Source organism: Strigops habroptila, chromosome 7 (assembly GCF_004027225.2).
Source record: "Strigops habroptila isolate Jane chromosome 7, bStrHab1.2.pri, whole genome shotgun sequence".
Classification (NCBI taxonomy): Eukaryota; Metazoa; Chordata; class Aves; order Psittaciformes; family Psittacidae; genus Strigops; species Strigops habroptila.
This window is the reverse complement of record NC_044283.2, coordinates 51705189-51726948: the sequence shown is the minus strand read 5'-3', so window position 1 is coordinate 51726948 and position 21760 is coordinate 51705189. Positions and strand designations below refer to the sequence as shown.

The window sequence follows — 21760 nt, the reverse complement described above, 5'->3', positions numbered from 1 at the left end:
TACTGCTAATAGAGTAACTTTGCTAAACATTGAAGACTCACCACCTAATTTTGTATCAACCAAAGTTCTGAAGAGTCTGCTCCACAAAAGATAATTCAGATACTGAATTATCTAAGAGAAGAACTTAGATGGGATGCTGAGATAACAATTTCTTGAAATAAAAGCTTAATTTGATACTGTTACACTTTAAATAAAGCTGTCTTTTCTTGCTACAGTTCATAAGTAATCTACGTCTTGAGGCTAAGGATGAAGGGATCTGTAGAGTACCAAATTTCTTTCTTCTTGTACAAACAAGTTTTCCAGTACTCATAGTATAATTTAATGTATTTTCTTTCCACTCTTTATTGATGATGTGTTCTTTTTAGTTAGCTTTATCAGCTTCCTGAACTTATTAAATGTTAGTTCAATATAATGAACTGTATTTATGTCGCTGGATATTTGTGTTGGCAGCCGCCTGCATGCATTCAATGCAGTGCTCTCGTGAGCATTACACCAAGGCTTCCACAAAAGCTTGTGTTATTTGAACACAGGAAAAGAGATCCCTCACTTGAAACTTGATTTGATCAATCTGTGAACTATGAAGGACCACACACGACGGTGTAGTTGTACTTCTGATGCTAGCATTCCCTTAATTACAGGGTACCCATTCTTCTTTCATGAAAATGCCAGAGGCTCACTTCCCCCCTTTTTTTTTTCTGCTTGGCTGCCCTGTGTATAGTCGTTGCAACACTAAACCCATATTTATGTAGAAATCTATGCATTTAAGAGAATGTGGACACAGTTATAGCCATGTGAAGAGACTCACAAAAAGCTTTTAAAGTATTTATGGATGTAATTTGTATTTCTTGCTCGGACCAGCCCTTCTCTTTTGGTATGCACCAAATATCAGCGTGCCTCATTTCTGCAATGCAAGTTTGTGATTTGGCCTTATTTTCTGAGTTCTTACCCAAGTAACTTGGTTTGATTTTAAGGTGTATTTATTAATTTGGTCAGTTCTTCCTGCCCACACAGAATTAATGTCCTCTCTGCCCTCTGTAACTGCTCTTTCACTCTTCTGGGTATTGTAAAGCCTACCAAATCATGACATCATTTCCAGGTTTTGCTTTTCCTTTCTGGGTGAGACGGCCTACAGGAATAATATTTCAGAGTTTAAAGAAAGCTACATTGAACATATGAGATGAGCTGAATTTGAAATTGCTGAAGCTGTTATTGTTTCTTTGAATCTGTATAAATACTTACAGAAAGCTTGTTAAGATCCAGGTACACTCCCAGCAGCAGAGGTATTCTCATGTGCCTTATTTCCCTGAAAAGCGAATGCTTGAATGGTGTTATGACTTGGCTTTTTTTTGGAGAAAGGAAGGTATTGTTTGTTTTGTTTTATATCATGTGTACCAGAGAGCATTTGCTGTTGATAGTCACAACACGCCTTCGTACCTGCTAGCTCTGCGAAATAAATTTGGAATCTTCATTTTATGCATTATTAACATCAATATTCAAATAATTGGGGATGAGGAAATGCTACAGTAATTGCAAACTGGAAAAATTTCTTGCAACTCTAGTAGTTCTACAGTAGAAGTAGTAAAATAAATGTACGTAGTAATTAATTTTTAGTATGATCGTTTATTGTGCTCAGTGGTGAGTTTATTATGAAAAATGCCATTCTTTGTTTCTGGAGTGGATTTTTAAATAGATTTTATATTGAAAGTGAGAGATGTAACGTATTGCATCAGTGTAATGGATTACCTCATTTGCAGCTGTGTTCTAACATCTTTCACATCTTTTTGTTTACAATGTTTTACTTCATTTTCTTTTGCAGTATAAAGAAATGTAAAAATTATTATGAAGTCCTTGGGGTGTCAAAGGATGCGGGTGAAGAAGACCTAAAGAAGGCTTATAGAAAACTTGCTTTGAAATTCCACCCGGACAAAAACGATGCACCTGGAGCAACAGAGGCTTTTAAAAGTAAAAACCCTTTTTCACTTAAAATTTCTTTTATGATTAAACTGTGTCAGATGAACAGAAATTCATCTGCACTGGTCACTTGTCTTTTTACAAAATTGTCAGTGTGGTGGTTTGTACCTAATAGCAAACTGACATTTTTATCCAAGAAAATACTTGACCTTTATTGTCCTAACATATGCCTAGAAGTATAGATAAATAATGTGGGCTTTTGCAGTAGGGTTCGGTTTCAGAAGGTTGACTCAAATTTTCAGGTACAAGGAGTAAATACTTGATCTGTGAAACCCATTGCACTTTTTTACTGCTGTTGATTTAATGTAGTCAATTGAATCTTACTATCTTAAATCTTGAGCCTGAAAAAAGCAAAGCAATACCTGGCAGCCAAATGCAGTTTTTACTGATTCACATGCCACGCTGTTACCTTTTCCTTAGAATTCCTTGTTTGTGTGTAGTTTTACTACTTTTTACACACAGAAACACTTGGGTTCAAACATGGCCTTATTAACAATTGCCTTTGACTATTTCAGGTAACATTTAGTCTGACTTGACCTGATCTTAGCCCTGCACAAGGGAAATTGCTGAGGATAAGCTTTTTAAGGAAAAGTACACCTTCATCTCGGGCATAGATGAAGAAAAATGTGAATGTATGAGAAACGATCATGCATAAATAAACAACATGATTGTGGTACATCTATTTTATTTTTTTCCTGTGTGAGGTTTACATGCACACATTTGAAAAAATGAATCAGATTTAAATTTGGGGGGGGGGGGGGGGAAGTCTCTGATACAGAAGTCATTTAAGAGGTAATTATAATAATATATTAACAATTCCAGATGAAAATTAGATAGACTATAGCAGGAAGTTTGATGGTTAATGATTATTTTAATGCAGCTACATAATGGCTTTATCTAAAAAAAAAAGGTATTATTCTTATAAAATTGACTCCAGCCCTATGAGTAAAATAATTCTTCTTTGTTAATAGCATTTTAAATAATCTTTGAAATGTTAGAAATCAGTTTCTTCTTATTTAATCTTTTGTTTAACATTAGCGCTTTCTACAAGTTTGATTTCTTCAGCTTAATTTCATTTTCTGGTTCTTAGCTAGATGAGTAAATTAACAGAACATTTTGTAGGGGAATCTTGTTGACTAAAAATAACTTAATAAAAGGTAGCATTTTTCTTGCTTTGAAATTATTGTAATTTTTTTGTATGGCTGAGTAAATTTATGATTTGGTTTGCCTTTAAAGGTGTCTGATGAGTTTCTAACATCCAGCTGAGAAAAGGAGTTTCGTAATAATAGCTATTATTTCATAATAATGCGTTATTTTAAGGAAAGGCCATATTAGAAAACAGAGTTTGATGTTAGGCAAGGTACTTAGATCTTGAGCTACGTTGTACAACTCTTCTCTTGTATTGAGCAGTCTCCCTGAGATTGTATTTCAGATTAAGAAGTTTGTGCAAATATAATCACTTTTAATCTCTTGGAACCTCTTTTACCAACTTCATCAAAAATCTTTCTTTTGAAACTTTTGAGCAGTTAGGGTTTTTTTCATTTTCTAAAGTCTTTTATTTAAAGAAAATCATCTTTGAATCAAATCTGTTGTGAATTATCATTGAATAATCAAACCCAAATAATAAATAGTTGAAATGCTGACCATACTGTGACAGTATGCTGTCTTCTCTTTACCTGCAGTGACCTGATTTATGTCTCCCTAAATTCTTAACTGTTGGGAAAATCTAGATTTTTACTACCAATTTTATCTGCGTGCTGAATAGAGGATACAAGAGGAACCTTGTAGCGATATTTGGTGTCAGTAGTGTATATCATGCTCTCACTGCACATTGCCAGGCTTAATTTCTTTGGGTTTTCTCCTCTACTTAAAGGAATTACTAATGATTATTTCTACAGGCATCTTAAAAGGCACATAGCTAAGATTCATTAGCTTTTTTTCTTTTTTAATTGGATAATGTTGAAAACAGTGATTATGCAAAGTCATAGTCCTTATTCGCATGTGTTGAGGTTGTAGTGTTGCACCTCTCACAAAATTTTGATGACTGATGGCTTCTCGACACTGAAAAACAATCCCTTTGCCTTGTGTTGGTTGGCTGCAAAAGAAGACTTTTGTTGGAGAGGCCTGGAGGAGAGAGAAGACAGGAGGGCAGAAAGGTTTAATGAAGATACGACTGAGTGAAGATTGTTCATTGAGTGCCAGCAGACATTTTCCTTCAGTCTGCAAGAGCGGCATGTCTGTGCACAGCAACTAGGGTTAAAGCTTGTGAAGTCAGCAGACCTTGTGGTTTTTCACACTGATTCTGTTGATGCTCACCAAACTCAGTTTTTCCCCTTCTACTGTCAAAATTGAAGTTGTCCATTTGTTATAATGTAGCATAAATGGGGACAAGCATCCAGGCCAGGTGCTGCGAACATTGAGGTTGTACTGACAACCTTAGGAGCACGTGTTCCTGCCATGCATGCATGTTACATCATGCAAAATGTTGTGTTATTAATGTAATCCGTAAAATATCTTAAGAAGAATACAGAAAAATACATTAATACTCTTGTAGACAATAAAGTTGATGCATTCAAAAAAGTCACCACTTACCAAATGAAACCAAAGAAAACCTACTGAGTCCATGATGTTTTTAAGCTAGGCTGCTAGAGCAAACTGAACTTTGCAATTACCCAGCTTTAAAGCTCTCACTGTAATGCTGGATGCTTTTTTAGTAATTGCAGTGAGCGAGAACATTTCCACAAGTGTAGGTGTTCCCCTGGAAAAAGAAACAAAGCTCTCCTGCCTTCTGCCTAGTTCAACAGGATAAAAGGCTTTGAATGGCGTTGGTGGGAAACTGTGGAAGCTATGCTAAGAAAAGTAGAGATGTTTCTGGACCTTGTTCTACTATAGTTGATTTGTAACATACAGTAAAAGACACCATTCTCTGCCTGTTCCTGGCTTTGAAATTGCAATTTTCATGCTGGAATAGCTCTTATCTTTCATTTATGGGAGTTGTCTTTTATTCCTTGTTTCAGAAATTGGAAATGCGTATGCTGTGCTGAGTAATCCAGAAAAGCGAAAGCAGTATGACCTTACAGGCAACGAAGAGCAAACATGCAATCACCCTAGCAATGGTAGATTCAACTTCCATAAAGGTTGTGAGGCAGAGATTACCCCAGAGGATCTATTCAACATGTTTTTTGGAGGGGCCTTTCCAACAGGTATTTGTATATATCAGTATAATCATTGGGATACAGTGGTACTGCCCAGAGTGGCATTAGAGTTTGTTATACTATAAAACAGTAAAATTACTTCAGCCTGCCTACGACTCCAACTCTTTAATCTGCATCACAGTTTATTTTTCCCCTAAGTGCTGCTAAATCCCCAAAATGCGATGTTCGGTTCTTTGGGGTTACTATGGTGATTCTGCAGTACCTGAAATAAGAAAATCAGTTGTCTTCAAGCTTAAAATATTTATTTTAAACCACTTTGAAATTGTAAGATATCTTAAAGCTATTTTATGTGTCATTGTGCGGCAATGATAAGTGTTTTATGTTGTTGCTTCTGTATTGACCTCTAAACCGGTTTTGGTTTTTTACATGATTTAAATGTGGGTATTTCTTTCCTTAGGTAGTGTACATTCATTTTCTAATGGTCGTGCTGGCTACAGTCATCCTAATCAGCACCGTCAGAGTGGACATGAGAGGGAGGAAGAGAGGGGTGATGTATGTTTAAGCACAATTGACTTTAAACTATGGATTGTGAAATTTCTTGGTAGTCACTTTCAGTGATGTGATTGCACAGGAGCTCTGTATTGTAGAGGAAGATTTGTACTTGCCAGTTATGTATTTTAAAACTTTGGCAGGTGGTACTACTTAATGTAAATAGACATGCAAATTTGAGAAGGTAATAGCCTGGTTTTGTAAATCTGTTGTTGTATGTCACTAGTGACTGGTGGTATTAGTCTAAATGTGCCACTAATACTGGTCACTAATCCTTGACTACATTTAAACATTTGTTTGGGCTGAGGTACGAATTGAACTTAAGGCTCAATATTCATCTATCTGAAGTATATATAGTCCTATATAATTACATACAACGGTATAGATGAGACCAAATCATTACACACAATGTAACTGAATCGAGCTATTCATTTGGTAATTGTTTGTGGCTACACGCTAACCCGTGAATTCTTGCAGCTTGAGCACTCTGTGAATATTGTGTATGCATCAGAAAGTTAAGATAACAATACAGTGTTTGCAGTTATAGTTTGCCTAGCGGTTTTTAATGTTTAAAGCAGAAAGCCATGCTTAGCATTAAATTTTGTCAAATCTACCTGTTTACTTGATGCGGTTTTGTGAAATACCTGAATCTGTTTTGTTCCTTAGGGAGGTTTCTCTATGTTCATTCAGCTGATGCCTATTATTGTGTTGATCCTTGTCTCCTTGTTGAGCCAGCTGATGGTATCTAACCCTCCTTACGCCTTATATCCAAGATCGTAAGTAATGCTCAATTACATTAGCTTAAAACAGAGGGGAGGATATTGCAATCAGCCTCTCCCACTTAGAAGCATTTTAGAGAGCCTTCCATTAAACAAGAAACAATAGTCTTACTAATGTAGCTTTTTTAGGATCAAGGGTTTAAGCAGCAGAAGCTTAATGTTCAGGTAAATGTAGTAATTTTTATTCTCTGGCAAATTATACAGCCATTCATTTCTTTACTTGTCTTGAAATCGCAAATTTGGTTACGTGCTGTTCTTCTGCAATAGCAATATTTTTTAAAGTGTTATTTGTGGTGTTAAAACCCATAAGATAAATATCTAGTCTCTCTTTCCCCAATCCCTCTTTTTTTGCAGAAGTACAGGGCAGACCATAAAAATGCAGACAGAAAACTTGCGTGTCGTTTATTATGTCAACAAGGACTTTAAAAATGAATACAAAGGAGTGTCATTAGAGAAAGTGGAAAAGAGTGTGGAAGAGGATTATGTGTCCAACATTCGTAATAACTGTTGGAAGGAGAGGCAACAAAGTAAGTTTAGCAGTATGTGTATTTTCATGAAAGCATGCATTACTGTAAAAAAATATTGCCTCAGGCAATAATGAAGTGCTTGTATTATTAAAATGTTTTAATGAGAAAGCAAGCATAAGGTTCCCTACTGTTCCTCACTTCTAAAAGGGTCCCCAATGTCACTTAATTTTTGTGCTTTACTCAGTGACCTAACAACCATCTGCAAATCGTCAGTAATTTTAACCTGCTACTCTATTATCTGTGACCATTTCTCAGAAGATTAAAGACTACAGTGAATTGATAAGGAGAAAGAAATTGCTCTAAGTTAAGGACAGGAAACACCTACATAAATGTTTCTGGAGAAGGAACCACAGTGCATACAAACACTGCTTTTCCAGGTGACTGAGGACACACAGCGTGTCCTCTTAAACTTCATAAGCTGCAAATCAGTGGTTAATGTTTTGCCAGTGCTGAATAATTTTTCCCCCTGGACTTGGTACCTTGGCTATATCAGACCTTAAAAATGGTTGGGTTTGGGGGGTTTTTTTTTTCAGTTTACTATCTCTTTTTCCAGTCTAATTTAATATTATACATGGAGGTATTTTCTTTCAGAAGCCTAGAATTCAGTGTTAAAGCATAAGAATTCTGAATAGCATTGACCATCTCCATATCATCATCAATTTTAACCTGTTATTCTATTATCTGTGCTCATTTTGTGAGCCTTTCATGCTCTGTGAGAACAGTGCTGCTAAAATTACATCAATGTTGAAACCAGATGGTTTCAACTTTTCAGGCAGTAAGCTTCAGTAGTAACTTACTGGATAAATAACTCATTCATGAATTGTCAGTGAACTGACCAGAAACAAACAGAATGCTCTTCTTTGAGTGAAATCATGTGTTCCTGCACAACTTTACGCTCTGCAGTCCAAGCCTTTCAGCTGAGATGGCCCCTTAGTTTCTCCCAGTTGTAAAAGACAACGTGGTATCATGTGCCTGAACAAGACCACACGCATTCTTTACAGTTAGCCTGTATGTATACAAATACAAACTGCATTGCCCATGAATAGTAGGCCCAGTGCTTCCTGGAGATTTTATGCTCCTTGCTCAAGAGTACATACTGCTTATGCACAAGTAAATCTCTACAGTTTTACAAATTGCCCCCAGGAAACACCTGGTGGGCAGAAAACTGTGCTGATGGGTCAAATGTCTGCAAGAGAAACACCAGTGCTTTGGGGGAAACCCTTCGGTAATTTCCCAGGCTACTAGTTTGGGTGAGAACAATTTTTTCTAGGTTTTTCAAACACAGGAAATCATCAGAGAACTTTTAGGTATAATTCATAAGCAAATACCAAGAACTCTTTTATTTTTCCAACTAGATTGTCCGTTGATCATCTTGAAATGTTTGAGTATGTTCACTTTTCATGAAATGAATACCTAGTTTTTCATCTACAGGTGGTTGCTAAATGAATGATTGGTAGTCTTATAATAAAATAGTTACAAAAATGAGAGGTGGTTGTTAACAAACAAGCAAAAAAAGAGAGAATCCAGCACAAAAACTAAAAAGAGAACAAATGATTTGTACATTTTTTCAGCAGAGTACGGATCTGGAAGGATATGGATCTGCTTTCACTGACCTAGTCATTACTCTTACATTTACTGGCATGTTACATTTGTGTCTCCTGTAATATATTTACTGTCTTTGAAAAGGTTTAGTTGATATGCAGTTTCCACCTGGGGAGGGAAAGAAGAGAAAGAATACCTTTCCCAACTTTCAGCATTTATTCTTGACATGCTTACATTTTTAAGCATTAACAGTCCTGGACAATGCAGAGAGGCCCACGCTTCTGTATATACATATTTACAGGGAAAAAATGTGATGACTACAGAAGCATCTGACCCTAGTATAAAGAAGAAAAATTACCTGAAGGTGGTGACTGTCAGGTTGTTTGCTACTTGCAATTTATCAGGTTGTGAAAACTACCCAAATTGATTTTGGGTAAGCAGCTCCTAATAGATTTTCTCTATTTATAGAAACAGCTGATTTTGTGGGTTTATGGATTTAAAATAGCTGTTGTGTGTTGGATCTCCTTGACAGTTAAAATCTTTCCAGCATTGATTGACATTTAAGAAAGCTTTGCTAATCCATTTTGAGTTGAAGGGCTGAAAAAGATTTTATAGAATTAAAATGCTTAACAATGTCAAGCTATTGAACACCAGTATAATCCAGAGAACTGTTTTACTTATACCTCTGAACACTGGCAGTCTGAAACAGCATCAGTTGAAGTAATGCGCTTAACATTGAGAATGGATTTTTGGGCACAGACAAGCACCAGAGCTGTCAATAATATGCAAGATCACTGAGTGTGGCCTGTGTTTGTATTGTTTTATGAGGTCTGTCAGTAGTAGTAGGGGATTTTTTGTTGTTTGGTTTTTTTAATCAGATATTGCTGTATGAAATGTGAGGGTGCTGGAAGGCTGTTACCACTTTCCCTGTTCAAAAAGATGAAATGCTTGTGAAGGCCCAGCAAAGCAAAGCTGTAGCAGTGCTGTTGAGGTGGTGTAGTCAGAATAGACAGAAGGAGAAAAGTGCAAGGATTAAACCTGAGGTGTTTTGTACAGCTTTGAGAAGGAATGTATTGTGTGCAAAGTATTCAGGTTTTAACCTGAAAAAAAACTTTTCTCTTTTTTCCTTAAAGAAACAGACTTACTTTATGCAGCAAAAGTATATCGAGATGACCGTCTCCGAAGGAAAGCAGACTCCATGTCCATGGACAACTGCAAAGAACTAGAACGGCTGACCAGCCTCTATCGAGGAGGATGAACTACAGTTACACACTTCCATCTTTACGTATGCCGTTCTCTCTCTTGTAAATTAAGAAGAGATTAGTTTCACCATGAATGCTGGAAAAGAGGGGTGGATGTAAAACTCTACTGTGTAGCTGTTTCCAGAAACCTTATGCTGAAATATCATTTAATGGCTTCTTTACCTACTGTGAAATATAGGTAACTTTAATTGTCTAGATTTTCCTTCCAAGCTTCTGTGAATTCTTTCAGCAGAGAGAATAGCTCAGAAAGGATGCTATACTTGTAGAGACTTAGTCATAGTGGTTCTCCTCTAACATATTTGCCATGTAAATATCTGTGGAAAGAACACTTTGTGTATATACGAGTTAAATGACTTTCTATTTAAAAACCTCAGAAATTTAGTTCCATACAACATTTTGTCTCACTGATGGAATAAATAGTATGATTACATCACTCCTATTCAGATGTCAAGTGTGTGGAGTTGAAACAAGAATTTTTAATATTTTATCTCTAACTCTATGTAAAATCTTCTAGGTTTACCAGCTTAGAGGAACTTGGTATTTTTAAATATAATGGCATATATTCCTAAATAACTGTTGGGGTACATTGATCTGGTGTAGAGTAGCACTTAGCTGTTGTAGTTTTTTAGCGTTTCTAAGCAATGCTGAGAAAACTAAGAACTACACTAATCTCTTTTCCAAGTAAATACTTGCAAATGCTGTACAGGCCATTATAAGCATTGCTTTTAGTACTCGCAGCAGTTTACAGCAGCTCTACCATTTGGTATTCCAGTAGTCGTAAGTCCATGCGTATGGTTAACATGCATCCATAGCTTCCTGAATTTTCACTGGAAAAGTAGAGGAAAACATGCAATAGTAAAATCTTAAAGCTAAAAAAAAAAATTAGAAAAAGAAAAGGCAACCTGTTTTTCTTTTTTCCTGGCAGGCTTCCATTTTCTTACTCTTTTTTTATTTCAAGCTAGGTCCCAACACTGATTCCTCAATGGGCACCGCAAGTGGAACAGGGAAATATTGCTAAGGACAAGCTATGTGCCTTTCAACACTTTCGCCAACTATTTAAATGCTTTGTTAGTCTGCAGTAGGCTCCTATGGTCAGAGCCATATCACTTGTCCCAGGGCAGAAGAGGTAGAGTATGCGTTTTTCTGGACCAGAATGTTGCTGGACAGACTTCCTAGACATGAGCAAACACACCATTTGGTCTGTACGTGGAAACTATATGTAGCCACACCTGCTGATGCAAAGAGGTGTTTTGAAGCAGCTAAGTACAATGTACTTAAAAGTTTATCAAAACCACGTTGAAAATGTTTTTAGGTTCAGTAGCTGATGTTTTTACATTTTAACAGGGCTATGCAGGAGAATTTTTCTTGTATTTGAGAATGCCAGGTGGCTCTTAATAAGGGCAGTATTTTTTGTCTGAGGAAACTGCTATCTTTGAGCAGTGCTATCAGTTTATGTGGAGCCAAGTTCTCCTCCTGAACTGAAAGTTTAAATACTTGACTGACTTCATTGGAATTCCTCCTGATCTAGAGCAGGATTTTACTTTAGACATACACTAAATGCTATTGCTATAAGTGACCCAGAAATCATTTTGCATATATACCTTTTCTGAACTGTCCCACTGGAAATGTCCTCTATTGAACTGATGTAACATGAGAGGGACTAGCTGCAGGCTTTTAAGTAAGCAGCTAAACCAGCACTCAGGGTGGACATGAAAGCCTGAGGCACAAAACAGAACTAACAGCTGCTGAAACAAATGGAAAAAAAAAAGGGTTGCTGTACTGGATGTCCCTACTAAGATCATAGGAAAAGTGTGCAGAAGTAATGGAAAGGCACCCACGTGCCTGAAGTTTGCAATAGAAATTTATGGAGAAAACGTGATTCCCCGAATTTTGTAACTGTCCAGAATGTATTGTAATTATACTAATGAAAACAAAACTATCAAAGTACGTACTGGTAATCCTGTGTCTTCTTAATAGAAGGATATTGTTCCAAAGGCTTTAACAAGTACTCGGGCCTTCCTATTCACAAATGAGTGTGAGCTTGCAGGGTGATCTTTTAGTTCAGATATGCCACACATGTATCAAATATCAGAACAGTGAAGTCAGAGTGAAGAGATGCTGTTAGCAAAGCTATGTGTAGTAATCGGGTGGGTTATGTCTGCCCTGCAGTTACTCCTGCTGGAGCTGAGAAGCAGGTAAATGGATGGCTATTGGGCTGTGTTAGGCTGTTCAGATTGCTGCCGGTAGGTACCTCAGCAAACCAGAATGCTGCAGTGGCTGTGTCCTGTGGCAACGCAGATGTCCCCATAGTTTAAAAGCAAGACCTAGGTGGCTACATCTCACTGGATTATCTACTGCAATTGCCATTTTCAAGGAAGGAAATAATATACCAGTGGAAAAACATTACTTAGTATTTAAAAGATTAAATAGTGTCACACTTTGAAATATCCAGTGACATGCAGAAGGATGCTGTTATTTCCTATAGCATAACGTTTAACCTGCTCTAAACATGGCCTGCAAATGTTCTTTCAATATTCCAAGTGGGTAACATGATTGTTACTATTTTCTCAAGTCTGAAGGTTTTTTCTTTAGAAAAGAAAAAAGGAGGAATCTGCTGGAAAGTTCAGAATGAATTTTCTTATGAGCCAACTGAAGAGGGTGGAGTACTTGAATATTTTCATTTGACTTTTCTTCAGAAGGTGAAGTTCTCATTCAACTAAGATATCATAAAGAAAGGGGAAAAACAAAACTGGTTTTGAAAAGCCTGACTAAAAATCCCTGAACTTTTCTAGCTACCAAGAATTAACTCCTTACTCTATTTAGCACCACCTGTATTTAATCTAGAATTAAAGTTAGCACATGCATGGGTTCTTGATTTCTCCTCTACAAGGGCAAGCAGGAAAGTCCTGCAAAGAGTGAAGACTTTTGACATGACTTTGACATACCATAATGAGAAAGGGAGATGATAACATCAGTCTGTGTTCTATTTATGGAGCATCCTGAGTCACAAGTGAGTTCAGTGTTCACATCTGATGAACATTTCCCTACAAGTTCTCTAACTGTTCAGGTAAAACAAGATTAAATTTGATTTAATTTTTTTTTTAACTGTTTTTAAACAGTCTTGATTCTTTTACAAGTTTGCAAGAAAAGGTAGAACATTATAGCACTAAAATGTAACAGATGCATTTAAATAGGCAGTAGAGACAACTTTAAATTATATACATTTTTAATGTAATTTTGTAATGAATGCTGTAAAAGGATTAAAATGAGAGGGCAAGAATATGTTTTTTAAGGTTGTTTGTTCTATAAATTCCATTCATCCGCTAAACAGTCGTTACTCTTTCTTCCCGTAATCGGTCAAAGAGAGCAGAAGGAAAATGCAATAGTGAAAGCAAACATCTTGTTTTTAAAAAAGCAGTTAACACACAAATTCCTGGCACTGTAACTGTTAGATGTCCTGGTTTCCCAGTTGTGTCTATTGGGTTAACAGAGCACAGTCAGTTTCACCAGAGGAGCTTCGTCATCACGATTCATGGCAGTCGGAACCTCCAGTGCTGTGTCCCCCATCTACTAACAACTCAGTATGACCTTCAAGTGCCGCTCATCTCTGGGCACTGCTTTCCCTATGCTCCTTTGTAAACTGCTGGGTAGAGCCTGGAGAAAAGATAGCATGTAACAAATGTAAAATTCTGTGCCATTTTTGGCATATGATCAAGATACTTTTGGGAGCAAACAGCACAAGTGTAATAAATATAGCAAAGAAATATGCCGTTTGTTGTGGTCTAACCCCAACCAGCAGCTAAGTACCACACAGCCACTCGCTCACACACACACACACACACACACACACCTCCTGGTGGGGTGGGGAGGAGAATCGGAAAAAAGAGAAAACCCATGGGTTGAGATAACAGACTGAAATAAAATATTATAAGAATACAATTGTAATGGAAAGGGATACAACAAAAAGAGGAATAAACCCAAAGACAGACAACTGATGCACAGTACAGTTGCTCACCACCAGCTGACTGATGCCCAGCCTGTCCCTCCCATCCAACTCCCCCCAGTTTCTGTACCAAGCATGATGTGCTGTGGTATGGAATATCCCTTTGGCCAGGTTGGGTCCTGGCTGTGCTCCCTGTTGGCTTCCTGTGCAGCTCCTCACTGGCAGAGCATGGGAAACTGAAAAGTCGTTGATGTAAAGGAAGCACTACTGAGCAACAACTAAAACACTGGTGTTATCAACATTGTTCTCAGACTGAAGCCAAAACACAGCACTGCACCAGGTACTAGGAAGAAAATTGTCCCAGCTGAAACCAGGACAGTATCCACCCCTTATTCTACACCATTTATGTCATGCCCAGGTCCCACACTTTCCAATACACCATCACCTTTCCTGTCTTTTGATACACACACACAGAGATATCATTTCCCTAGTCTATGGACCATCCGTGTAAAATGACTATTGAGTTCGTTTAGTCCATCTGTTTTAACAGCCTTTCAGGGCAGGAGAGGTGGTGTGTGGTGGTGCATTGTTGCATGCTGAAGCCAGTTCTGATTAATCTGGGTGATTTTTACTGAAATACCCTTCATACAGCAATCAAAAGGGAGTTGGGTTCAGATCCTTGAATCTGGAGTGGTGGAGGAGGGTGCCACAAGGCGCCCAGTGCAGTGACGGGTATATAGCCACCATAGAAGTGATAATATACAGTGTTACATAGCAATCAACATCATACAGTTTAATTCATTGGCTGTTTTCCCCCAAAATTAAATCCCCTTGAGGTACACATCGGACTTCCCCATCTTCCTGCATTACCCACCAAGTATATCCAGGTCCCTGAGCAAAAGCAACCCCACAAGTGGGTTTGCCTTTACCTGAAGCAGGAATAACCCAGACTGTCTTCCCCAACAAATTCTTTATGTGCACCACAGGAACTTTATCCCCCTCTACAGTACGTAAAAGTTCTGATTGGGCTGGGCCAGCCCTGTTGGCAGATCCCCTAGTGCTGACCAACCAGGTGGCTTTTGGTAAATGTGTATCCCAGTGTTTGAAAGTCCCACCACCCATTGCTCTCAGTGTAGTTTTTAACAGCCCATTGTACCGTTCGATTTTCCCAGAGGCTGGTGCATGGTAGGGGATGTGGTATACCCACTCAATGCCATGCTCTTTGGCCCAAGTGTCTATGAGGTTGTTCCGGAAATGAGTCCCATTGTCTGACTCAATTCTCTCTGGGGTGCCGTGTCGCCACAAGACTTGTTTCTCAAGGCCCAGGATAGTGTTCCGGGCAGTGGCGTGGGGCACTGTGGACATTTCCAGCCATCCGGTGGTTGCTTCCACCATGGTCAGCACATGGCGCTTGCCTTGGCAGGTCAGTGGGAGTGTGATATAGTCAATGTGCCAGGCCTCCCCATGCTCGTACTGCGCCGGATGACCCCGGTTTATTCCTTCACTTCAGCTGTCACCCGCAGCCCGGCGCTCCATGGCCTGCGCCCAGCACCGCTGCAAACCATCAGCCCCGGGCCCCGCAACTCCCCACGCTCAACCCCCACCCTCACCCGCTGCGCCTGCGCGGGACGCGCAGAGCCGGCGCCGAGGCGCTTCCGGGTTCGCGGGGCTGAGGCGCCGTCATGTGACAGCGGCTTAAAGGGGAAGCGGCGGCGGGGGGCAGCGGTGGCAGCAGTAGCGTAGGGCGCGCCGGCCGCGCACACAGGTGGGGCGCGGGGGGCAGCGCCGCCACCCCCGGTGTCGCCGCGGTGGTGTCGGCCCGACCGCGCTCCCTTCGCTGGGCGGGTGGGGGCGGCCTCTACCAAGGCAGCGGGGCGGGAGGAGGCGGTCGGGCCTCACGGTGGGAGCGCGCCCGCCCGTCGCTCCCCTCCTTCGAGGCGGGTGACCGGGCGCCCTCTCGTCCCGCAGGCCCGCGGAGGTGGCGGCGGCGCCGGCAGGGCCCCAGCCATGGCCGACGTAAGTGGGGGGTGGTTGGGGCGCGGGCGGCGGCTCGGCGGGAGGCCGGGGGGGAGCACGTCCGGGGCGGCGGCGGCGGCGGCGGGGGGTGCCGGGCCTGGCGCGGGGCGCGGCGTTCCGCGGGCATCAGTAACGCGCGGCCCCGTCTCTGCCCGCAGGACCTGAAGAGGTTCCTGTACAAGAAGCTGCCGAGGTAACTGCGGGGGGCGCGGCGGGCCCTGCGGAGCCCGGGCCGGCGGCGAAGTCGCTTCTGGTTAAGAGGGGCGATTGTCCGCGCCCTGCCGCGCTGTGGCGGGGGGACGGTCACCCCGGTACACGCTCTGAGCCCTCAAGTGGGGTGGGAGCGCCGTGTGATGAGGAGAGCTTCGCCTTCCACTCGCTGCTTGGGAAGCGGCGGGGTGTGCTCGTCCTGCCCGGCCCAGGGGTGGGTGGAAAAGCCCTTCCTCGTGACTGGGTTGCCTAATCCTTGACAGCTCCCTTCTCTGCAGCTGCCGGTTGCTGGCAGCGTTAAACAGGTCTGCCACAGCCGCAGGCCTGAGACAAGGGGCAGGGAGGGTGAAACTGGTGCTCGGTGGGCGAGGACAGCACAAAAAGGCTCCTGCTTGACTAAGGGAGCTCGGTTAGTTGTACCGGTCCTCTTAGGAAGTGCCAGTTGCTGGGAGCCCCATGGAATCGTTAGTAGTTTCGTTTCATATTGTTTTACTGCTCCAAGAGCCCACCTGCACTAAACAGAACAAGCCCCTTTCCGTGAAACACTGAATTAGTGAAGGCGTCATCCTTTTCCATATTTCCTCCTTCCTTTGCATGTTTATTCAGGGAAAACAAGATCTTTGCTACTAATTACTCTGTTTTTAAGATGGTGTCTCTTCTTTTTTTCACAGCGTTGAAGGTCTTCATGCTATTGTCGTCTCGGATAGAGATGGAGTGCCTGTTATCAAAGGTAACTCCACCTTCTCCCTGTGCCCTGCAGCCGATGCCGTGACTGAACAGCAGGGGGTGGAGCAGCACAGCAGAATCTGCCCTGGTTGTGCCCAATACCTGAGTATCCAAAAGCAAAGAATTAAATCAGACTTGTACTTCAAGTTCAATAGCTGATTATGTACCTCTTTCAATTTATGCTTTTTTTGTGGCCTCAGTAATTGCAGGCCAAAGAGATTCTCCTTGGTGAAAAGGGTTGGAGTGCTGCAAGATCCTTGTATCTTCAAGCTGCTCCTAGGCTGATGGATACAGAGTACCAGAGAGAGCTTACCGTGCCTTGTTGGCTTGGCTGGTCTGTGCTCGGAAGCAATTGCATCCAACCTTTACACACATTACCTCATTTTGTTTGCTTTGGGGTACTGTAGCTTTTTTCTAATTTTTGCAGTCCTTGTTTAAGATGTTTTTATACTGTAAGTACATTAGTTTACGAACACAAAGATTTAAGTACTGCAGATCTTTTTAATGTCCCACAGTATTTAAGGACCTAGCACACCTTCACCTGTTTATGGACTTTGTGCAGGTAACCAGTTCACGGACTGGAATCAGTACACATAGCGAGGGACGCAGAACCAAAGTGGCATCAGCACAGGCTGCACATCCTAAAGGAAAAGCCTGTTCCTTAGGTGTGCTAGGAAGGATGCACTGAGGTACAGAATATTAAATGATGTACTGCTCATGAAGATTGTCCTCTACTCATTGTGGAAGCACATGAGATGTGTTACGTGTTCCCCAACAGCAGATGTACTACTGGTGGAGGACCGAGCCAGGTAACGATTTGAGATGCAATCAAACGTACCATGTAGTGATAAGAATTGTCTTGTTTTGTTGCAGTTGCCAATGATAATGCTCCAGAACACGCGCTGCGACCAGGCTTTCTGTCCACCTTTGCCCTCGCCACAGATCAGGGCAGTAAGCTGGGACTGTCTAAAAACAAAAGTATCATCTGCTATTACAATACGTACCAGGTAGGTCACCTCAGTGTGGTTTGTCCTTGGTGACCTAAGCTGTTCCTGCATTCCATTTTCAAGGCCAGGCTGGCCAGGGCCTTGAGCGACCTGGTTTAGTGTGAGGTGTCCCTGCCCATGGCAGGGGGTTGGAACTGGATGATCTTAAGGTCCTTTCCAACCCAAACCATTCTGTGATTCTGCACTGAGCAAGGGAGAGGGGGTTGTTTAAGCTCTGCCAGATTTCCACTTGGCTGCTGTTGAAGTATTTGTGTGTTATTTCTCACACTGCTTAAATGCCAAAGCTTAAACTGTCACACCATTTGTTAGGCGTCTCCTGTATTTCTCAAAACTGAGATTTGCTGTTTGAAAGTGGTGACGTTTTCTGAAGAGGTGGGGATCAGGAATTTGGAGCAGGTGCTGCTCACATGGCATTCAATCTGTTGTGAAGGGTTTATGTTCTCTTTCACAAACAATATTTATTTATAATTAGTGACACCTAAACTAATAAGCACATGCAGACTGCTTCATAGCTAATCTTGCTGCCAGTATGACTTAGAGGTAAGAAAGCTCGGAAATGCCACTCATTTTTTTACAAACTGGTTATTAGTGTCCTGAAATCCATCACCTATGAAACTTCTGCTCCTTCTCAAGTCCTAGTGGTCTTGAGAGCTGTTTATTTTATTTATATTTTGACTGAAGTAAACTGCCAGCTGTAAACTGCCTCCAGTATCTAGCTTGTTTGGAAAACAAACAGGTGAATGAGTTAGTTTACACACATTGAGTGCATTGCTTTCTCTTGAAGCGACTAGCTGCTTGTTGTGCTCAAGGTTCCAGTTACCTGTTGGTGGAAGTAGAGATACTGCTGTACACAGAACAGTATTTTAAAACAATAAATCCCCCTGCTCTTGTGCTGCCTGTGGAGAGCATGGTGGATAACACTGCAGAGCATGGGAAGGAGGGAAATGCAGGCTTTGTGCGTGGAGCTCCTGGGTAGCATGGTGTAAGTTCTGTCTGTGTTTTCAACTGAGGAGGCTGCTTGTTTCAGAAAGAATGTAAGTATCAGAGCTCTGACATCTAACGTGCTTAGCTGCTAGCTGAACACTGTTCTCTCTCCTTGCAGGTGGTGCAGTTTAATCGCTTACCTTTGGTAGTAAGCTTCATTGCTAGCAGCAATGCCAATACCGGTATGTCTTCATGTGTATTTTAAATATTGTGGTATTTTAAGGCCCAGATGCTTAAATAATTAAAACCAAATCACCTGAAATAACTTCAATGTATATTAACTTTGCTCCTGCTATGAATTTTGTCAGGATATTGTAAAGGGGAGATTTAGATTAGATGTAAGGAAGAAATTCTTCACTGAGAGTTGTGAGGCACTGGCACAGGTTGCCCAGAGAAGCTGTGGCTGCCCCATCCCTGGTGGTGTTCAAGGCCAGGCTGGACAGGGCTTGGAGCAACCTGGTCTACTGGGAGGTGTCCCAGCCCATGGCAGGGGGTTGGAACTAGATGATCTTAAGGTCCTTTCCAACCCAGACCATTCTATCATTCTATGAAAGGTGTCAGTAAAAATGTGTAGCTTTTTAAGTGACTTGTTGAAGTTGTTCTGTTAGAAGCATATTTCTCCTGTGGTTAGGCTTACCCTTGCTGTGTGAGCATGCTCACTGCGCCTCAAGGTGTGTACCGTACAAGCCAGTCGCTTCCAAATTAGGTTCTGCAGTAACATGTGTGGCTTCATCCCCTCAGTTGTGTGGGGTAGGGAGTCCTTCAGCAAGGCACCTGGCTTTGCTCGTGCTGGCATTAGCTAATGAGTGTGAGCCAAGGGGATAGAATCCTTGCGCAGCTGCTTGGCAGCTGTGGGAAGCAGGGAGGTGACACTGGAGGCCAGCAGCAGGACAGGAGAGCTCTGCTGCATGGGGTGTACCCCTGTTGCTCCCTTGGAGAGCAATCAGCTCAAGAGAAACGTTTTGTGTTGTGGAACACGCTGCCTGTGACTTGGGAGGGAGGGAGTGGTGAGGTTTGCAGAGAGGCTTCTCAGTTATGTCGTCTGATGGGATGTTTGTTGTGTCTCTCCTCTCTTTCCAGGGCTGATTCTAAGTTTAGAGAAGGAGCTTGCACCCCTGTTTGAAGAACTGAGGCAGGTTGTTGAAGTTTCTTAACCTGATGGGATAGCCGGAGTGCAGCATCCCTCTGCAGCCCAGTGGACAGATTCAATAATCCTCAGTCAAATAACATGCCTCAGAAGAAATACCACAGCTCCTTAGTATACTAAGTAAGAGTAAATTGTACATAGTACTGAATCTGAAATGATCTACTAGTGTGTTGTAGGTGGATGTTACTTTAGGCCATGCTTCTTGTATCGCGCAGTACTGAAGAGACCACCAAAATAGCTCCCATGGAGTTTAGCTCTGCCAGATCGGCATGATGCCGCTGGCTCACATGAGCAACCCACAGATCCACAGATCTCTTGCTTTACAGGAAACCAGGCAGGCATTGGGGTGTCCCCTACTACGTGTTGGAAGGCAGATTGGTTGTACAGTGTTATCAGAGTTGTGGTTGAAGGAGTTACTGTGAGAGCAAGTTTACTAGCCGTGCTGTGTTGGTACAATCAATAAATATCCCAGCTTTCTCACAGGGGTGATACTTTGGCAAGGGAATGCTACTAATCTGGATGCTAGCTGCATCCTGCTTCCATTGAGAAGAAAGCTATTTCTATGAAAGCTGTTGCTCCAGGGGTTTTCCTGATGCCCGGATAAAAGCACCTGAACAATGTCTCACTTCTTCATGGGGTTTTTGTGTAATATGGTTGTGAAGATCTCTTGTCTCATAGTCCTTGTGTGGGTTCATCACTGGTGACACTCTCAGCTCATTTACCCTTAGGTTTTCCTAAGTAAATAAATATAAATAAAATACAGTATTTTTAAATGACAGAGCCTGGTCCCCTCTTCTGTCACACCATAATACTCCACAGCACATCAGCTTTTCTGGGGAGAGAACAGAACTGTTTGTAACTGTACAAAACCCAGGAGATTAGAGGCTGAAAACTAACCAGCGTGTCCCTTGGCTGGGTGGTAAGGATAGAGAGTCCCGTGCCAATGCAGAGATCCTATCGCTGGGGATCAATCCTCCCCTTTGTTCCCTCCTGTGTCCCCCTTGTGACGGCTGCAGTGTAGACTTCTAGCACCGAAACCAAGCACCAAGTGTGAGCTCCTGGCAGGTCTCTGCCTCAGGCTGGGAAAGGGGGTGCTGCTGCCCCTTGTTCACACCTTGCCCCCCTTCAGCATTGGGCAGGATGGGAGGAAACAGCTGTGCTGGAAATGAGGACTGGGAATTCTTGGCTCAAAGCTTTCTCAGAGACTAAAAGTCATCGGTCAACCCTTTTCCATTTAAACTGTGCTCCTGGCGGGAGCTTTCTGTTGCTGGTCCTCACAGAAGCAGCTGGAAACCGAGCCCCAGGGTGTCTGTGTATTTCTGGCAAAAAGCATTTGCATTCCACCTCAGGCCTCCTCCTGCTGTTGGCTTCTCTTCAGCTCATCTGCCAGTGACTGTGTTCTAGGCCTGCCAAGTGCCACTTCTGCTACTGGCTTCAGTTTGTGACACTATGTGCTGAACAGTCTTTAATACTTTGTAACACAGCCGGTTGGTGTGAAAAGGGGAAGGCTGCTTTCGAGGTTACACTTCATGCTTCATTCCCAAGCTGCTGTCACAGAACAGTGATGCTGTTGGAGAACATTGTCCGACTCTTCCCCTCAGGCTGCCTCTCTCTCACACAAACAAAGCTGTTTAACTGAACAGGAGATGCCCATCTGTTAGACCACTTCTTGAAGGGGGAAAGGAGGACAAAGCTTTAACACCACAGTGCATGAATACAGAAGACCTTTGGTAGTTTTATAATGACGTTTTATTCAGAAAACAGTCTGTATAAAAATATTCACAAATATTTTTAATTTCTAAGTTGAAATAAAATGCTATTTCTATCTCCAAATCGACATTTTCTTTCTTCTTCCAGTCTGTTTTTCTCCTCCTCTTCAGCCTTCCCACAGTAGAGGCATCTGTCGAACGCTAACCTGCTGTGTGAGCAGTACCAAGCCCTG

The 21760-nt window shown here is 41.8% G+C and overlaps 2 protein-coding genes and 1 long non-coding RNA gene across 5 annotated transcripts in view; 2 read left to right on the top strand and 1 right to left on the bottom strand.

Annotated features, from left to right (window-relative positions):
- The window catches only part of DNAJB14 (DnaJ heat shock protein family (Hsp40) member B14), a 28324-nt gene extending 15259 nt beyond the window's left edge, over positions 1-13065 (top strand). For 2 of the 3 annotated variants that reach the window (XM_030493393.1, XM_030493392.1), the window contains 6 exons: positions 1817-1962; positions 4989-5174; positions 5584-5678; positions 6342-6451; positions 6809-6981; positions 9657-13065. In XM_030493393.1, coding sequence (XP_030349253.1) covers positions 1817-1962; positions 4989-5174; positions 5584-5678; positions 6342-6451; positions 6809-6981; positions 9657-9781 — 835 coding nt within the window. In that variant the 3' untranslated portion in view covers positions 9782-13065. The remainder of the gene's footprint in view (positions 1-1816; positions 1963-4988; positions 5175-5583; positions 5679-6341; positions 6452-6808; positions 6982-9656) is intronic. The other variant, XM_030493394.1, reaches the window with a different exon arrangement.
- On the bottom strand, positions 12891-14971 carry LOC115611051. The gene is made up of 2 exons (XR_003992444.1): positions 14936-14971; positions 12891-13439 (listed from the first exon to the last, which is right to left on the bottom strand). It is a non-coding gene; the product is annotated as an uncharacterized LOC115611051 (long non-coding RNA).
- Positions 14972-15362: 391 nt separating this feature from the next.
- Positions 15363-21651, top strand: LAMTOR3 (late endosomal/lysosomal adaptor, MAPK and MTOR activator 3). The gene is made up of 7 exons (XM_030493391.1): positions 15363-15493; positions 15697-15744; positions 15903-15937; positions 16626-16684; positions 17554-17687; positions 18790-18853; positions 19752-21651. Exons 2-7 carry the CDS (start codon positions 15736-15738, stop codon positions 19823-19825), a joined length of 375 nt encoding a protein of 124 aa, XP_030349251.1. The 5' UTR covers positions 15363-15493; positions 15697-15735; the 3' UTR covers positions 19826-21651.
- Positions 21652-21760: the final 109 nt, after the last annotated feature.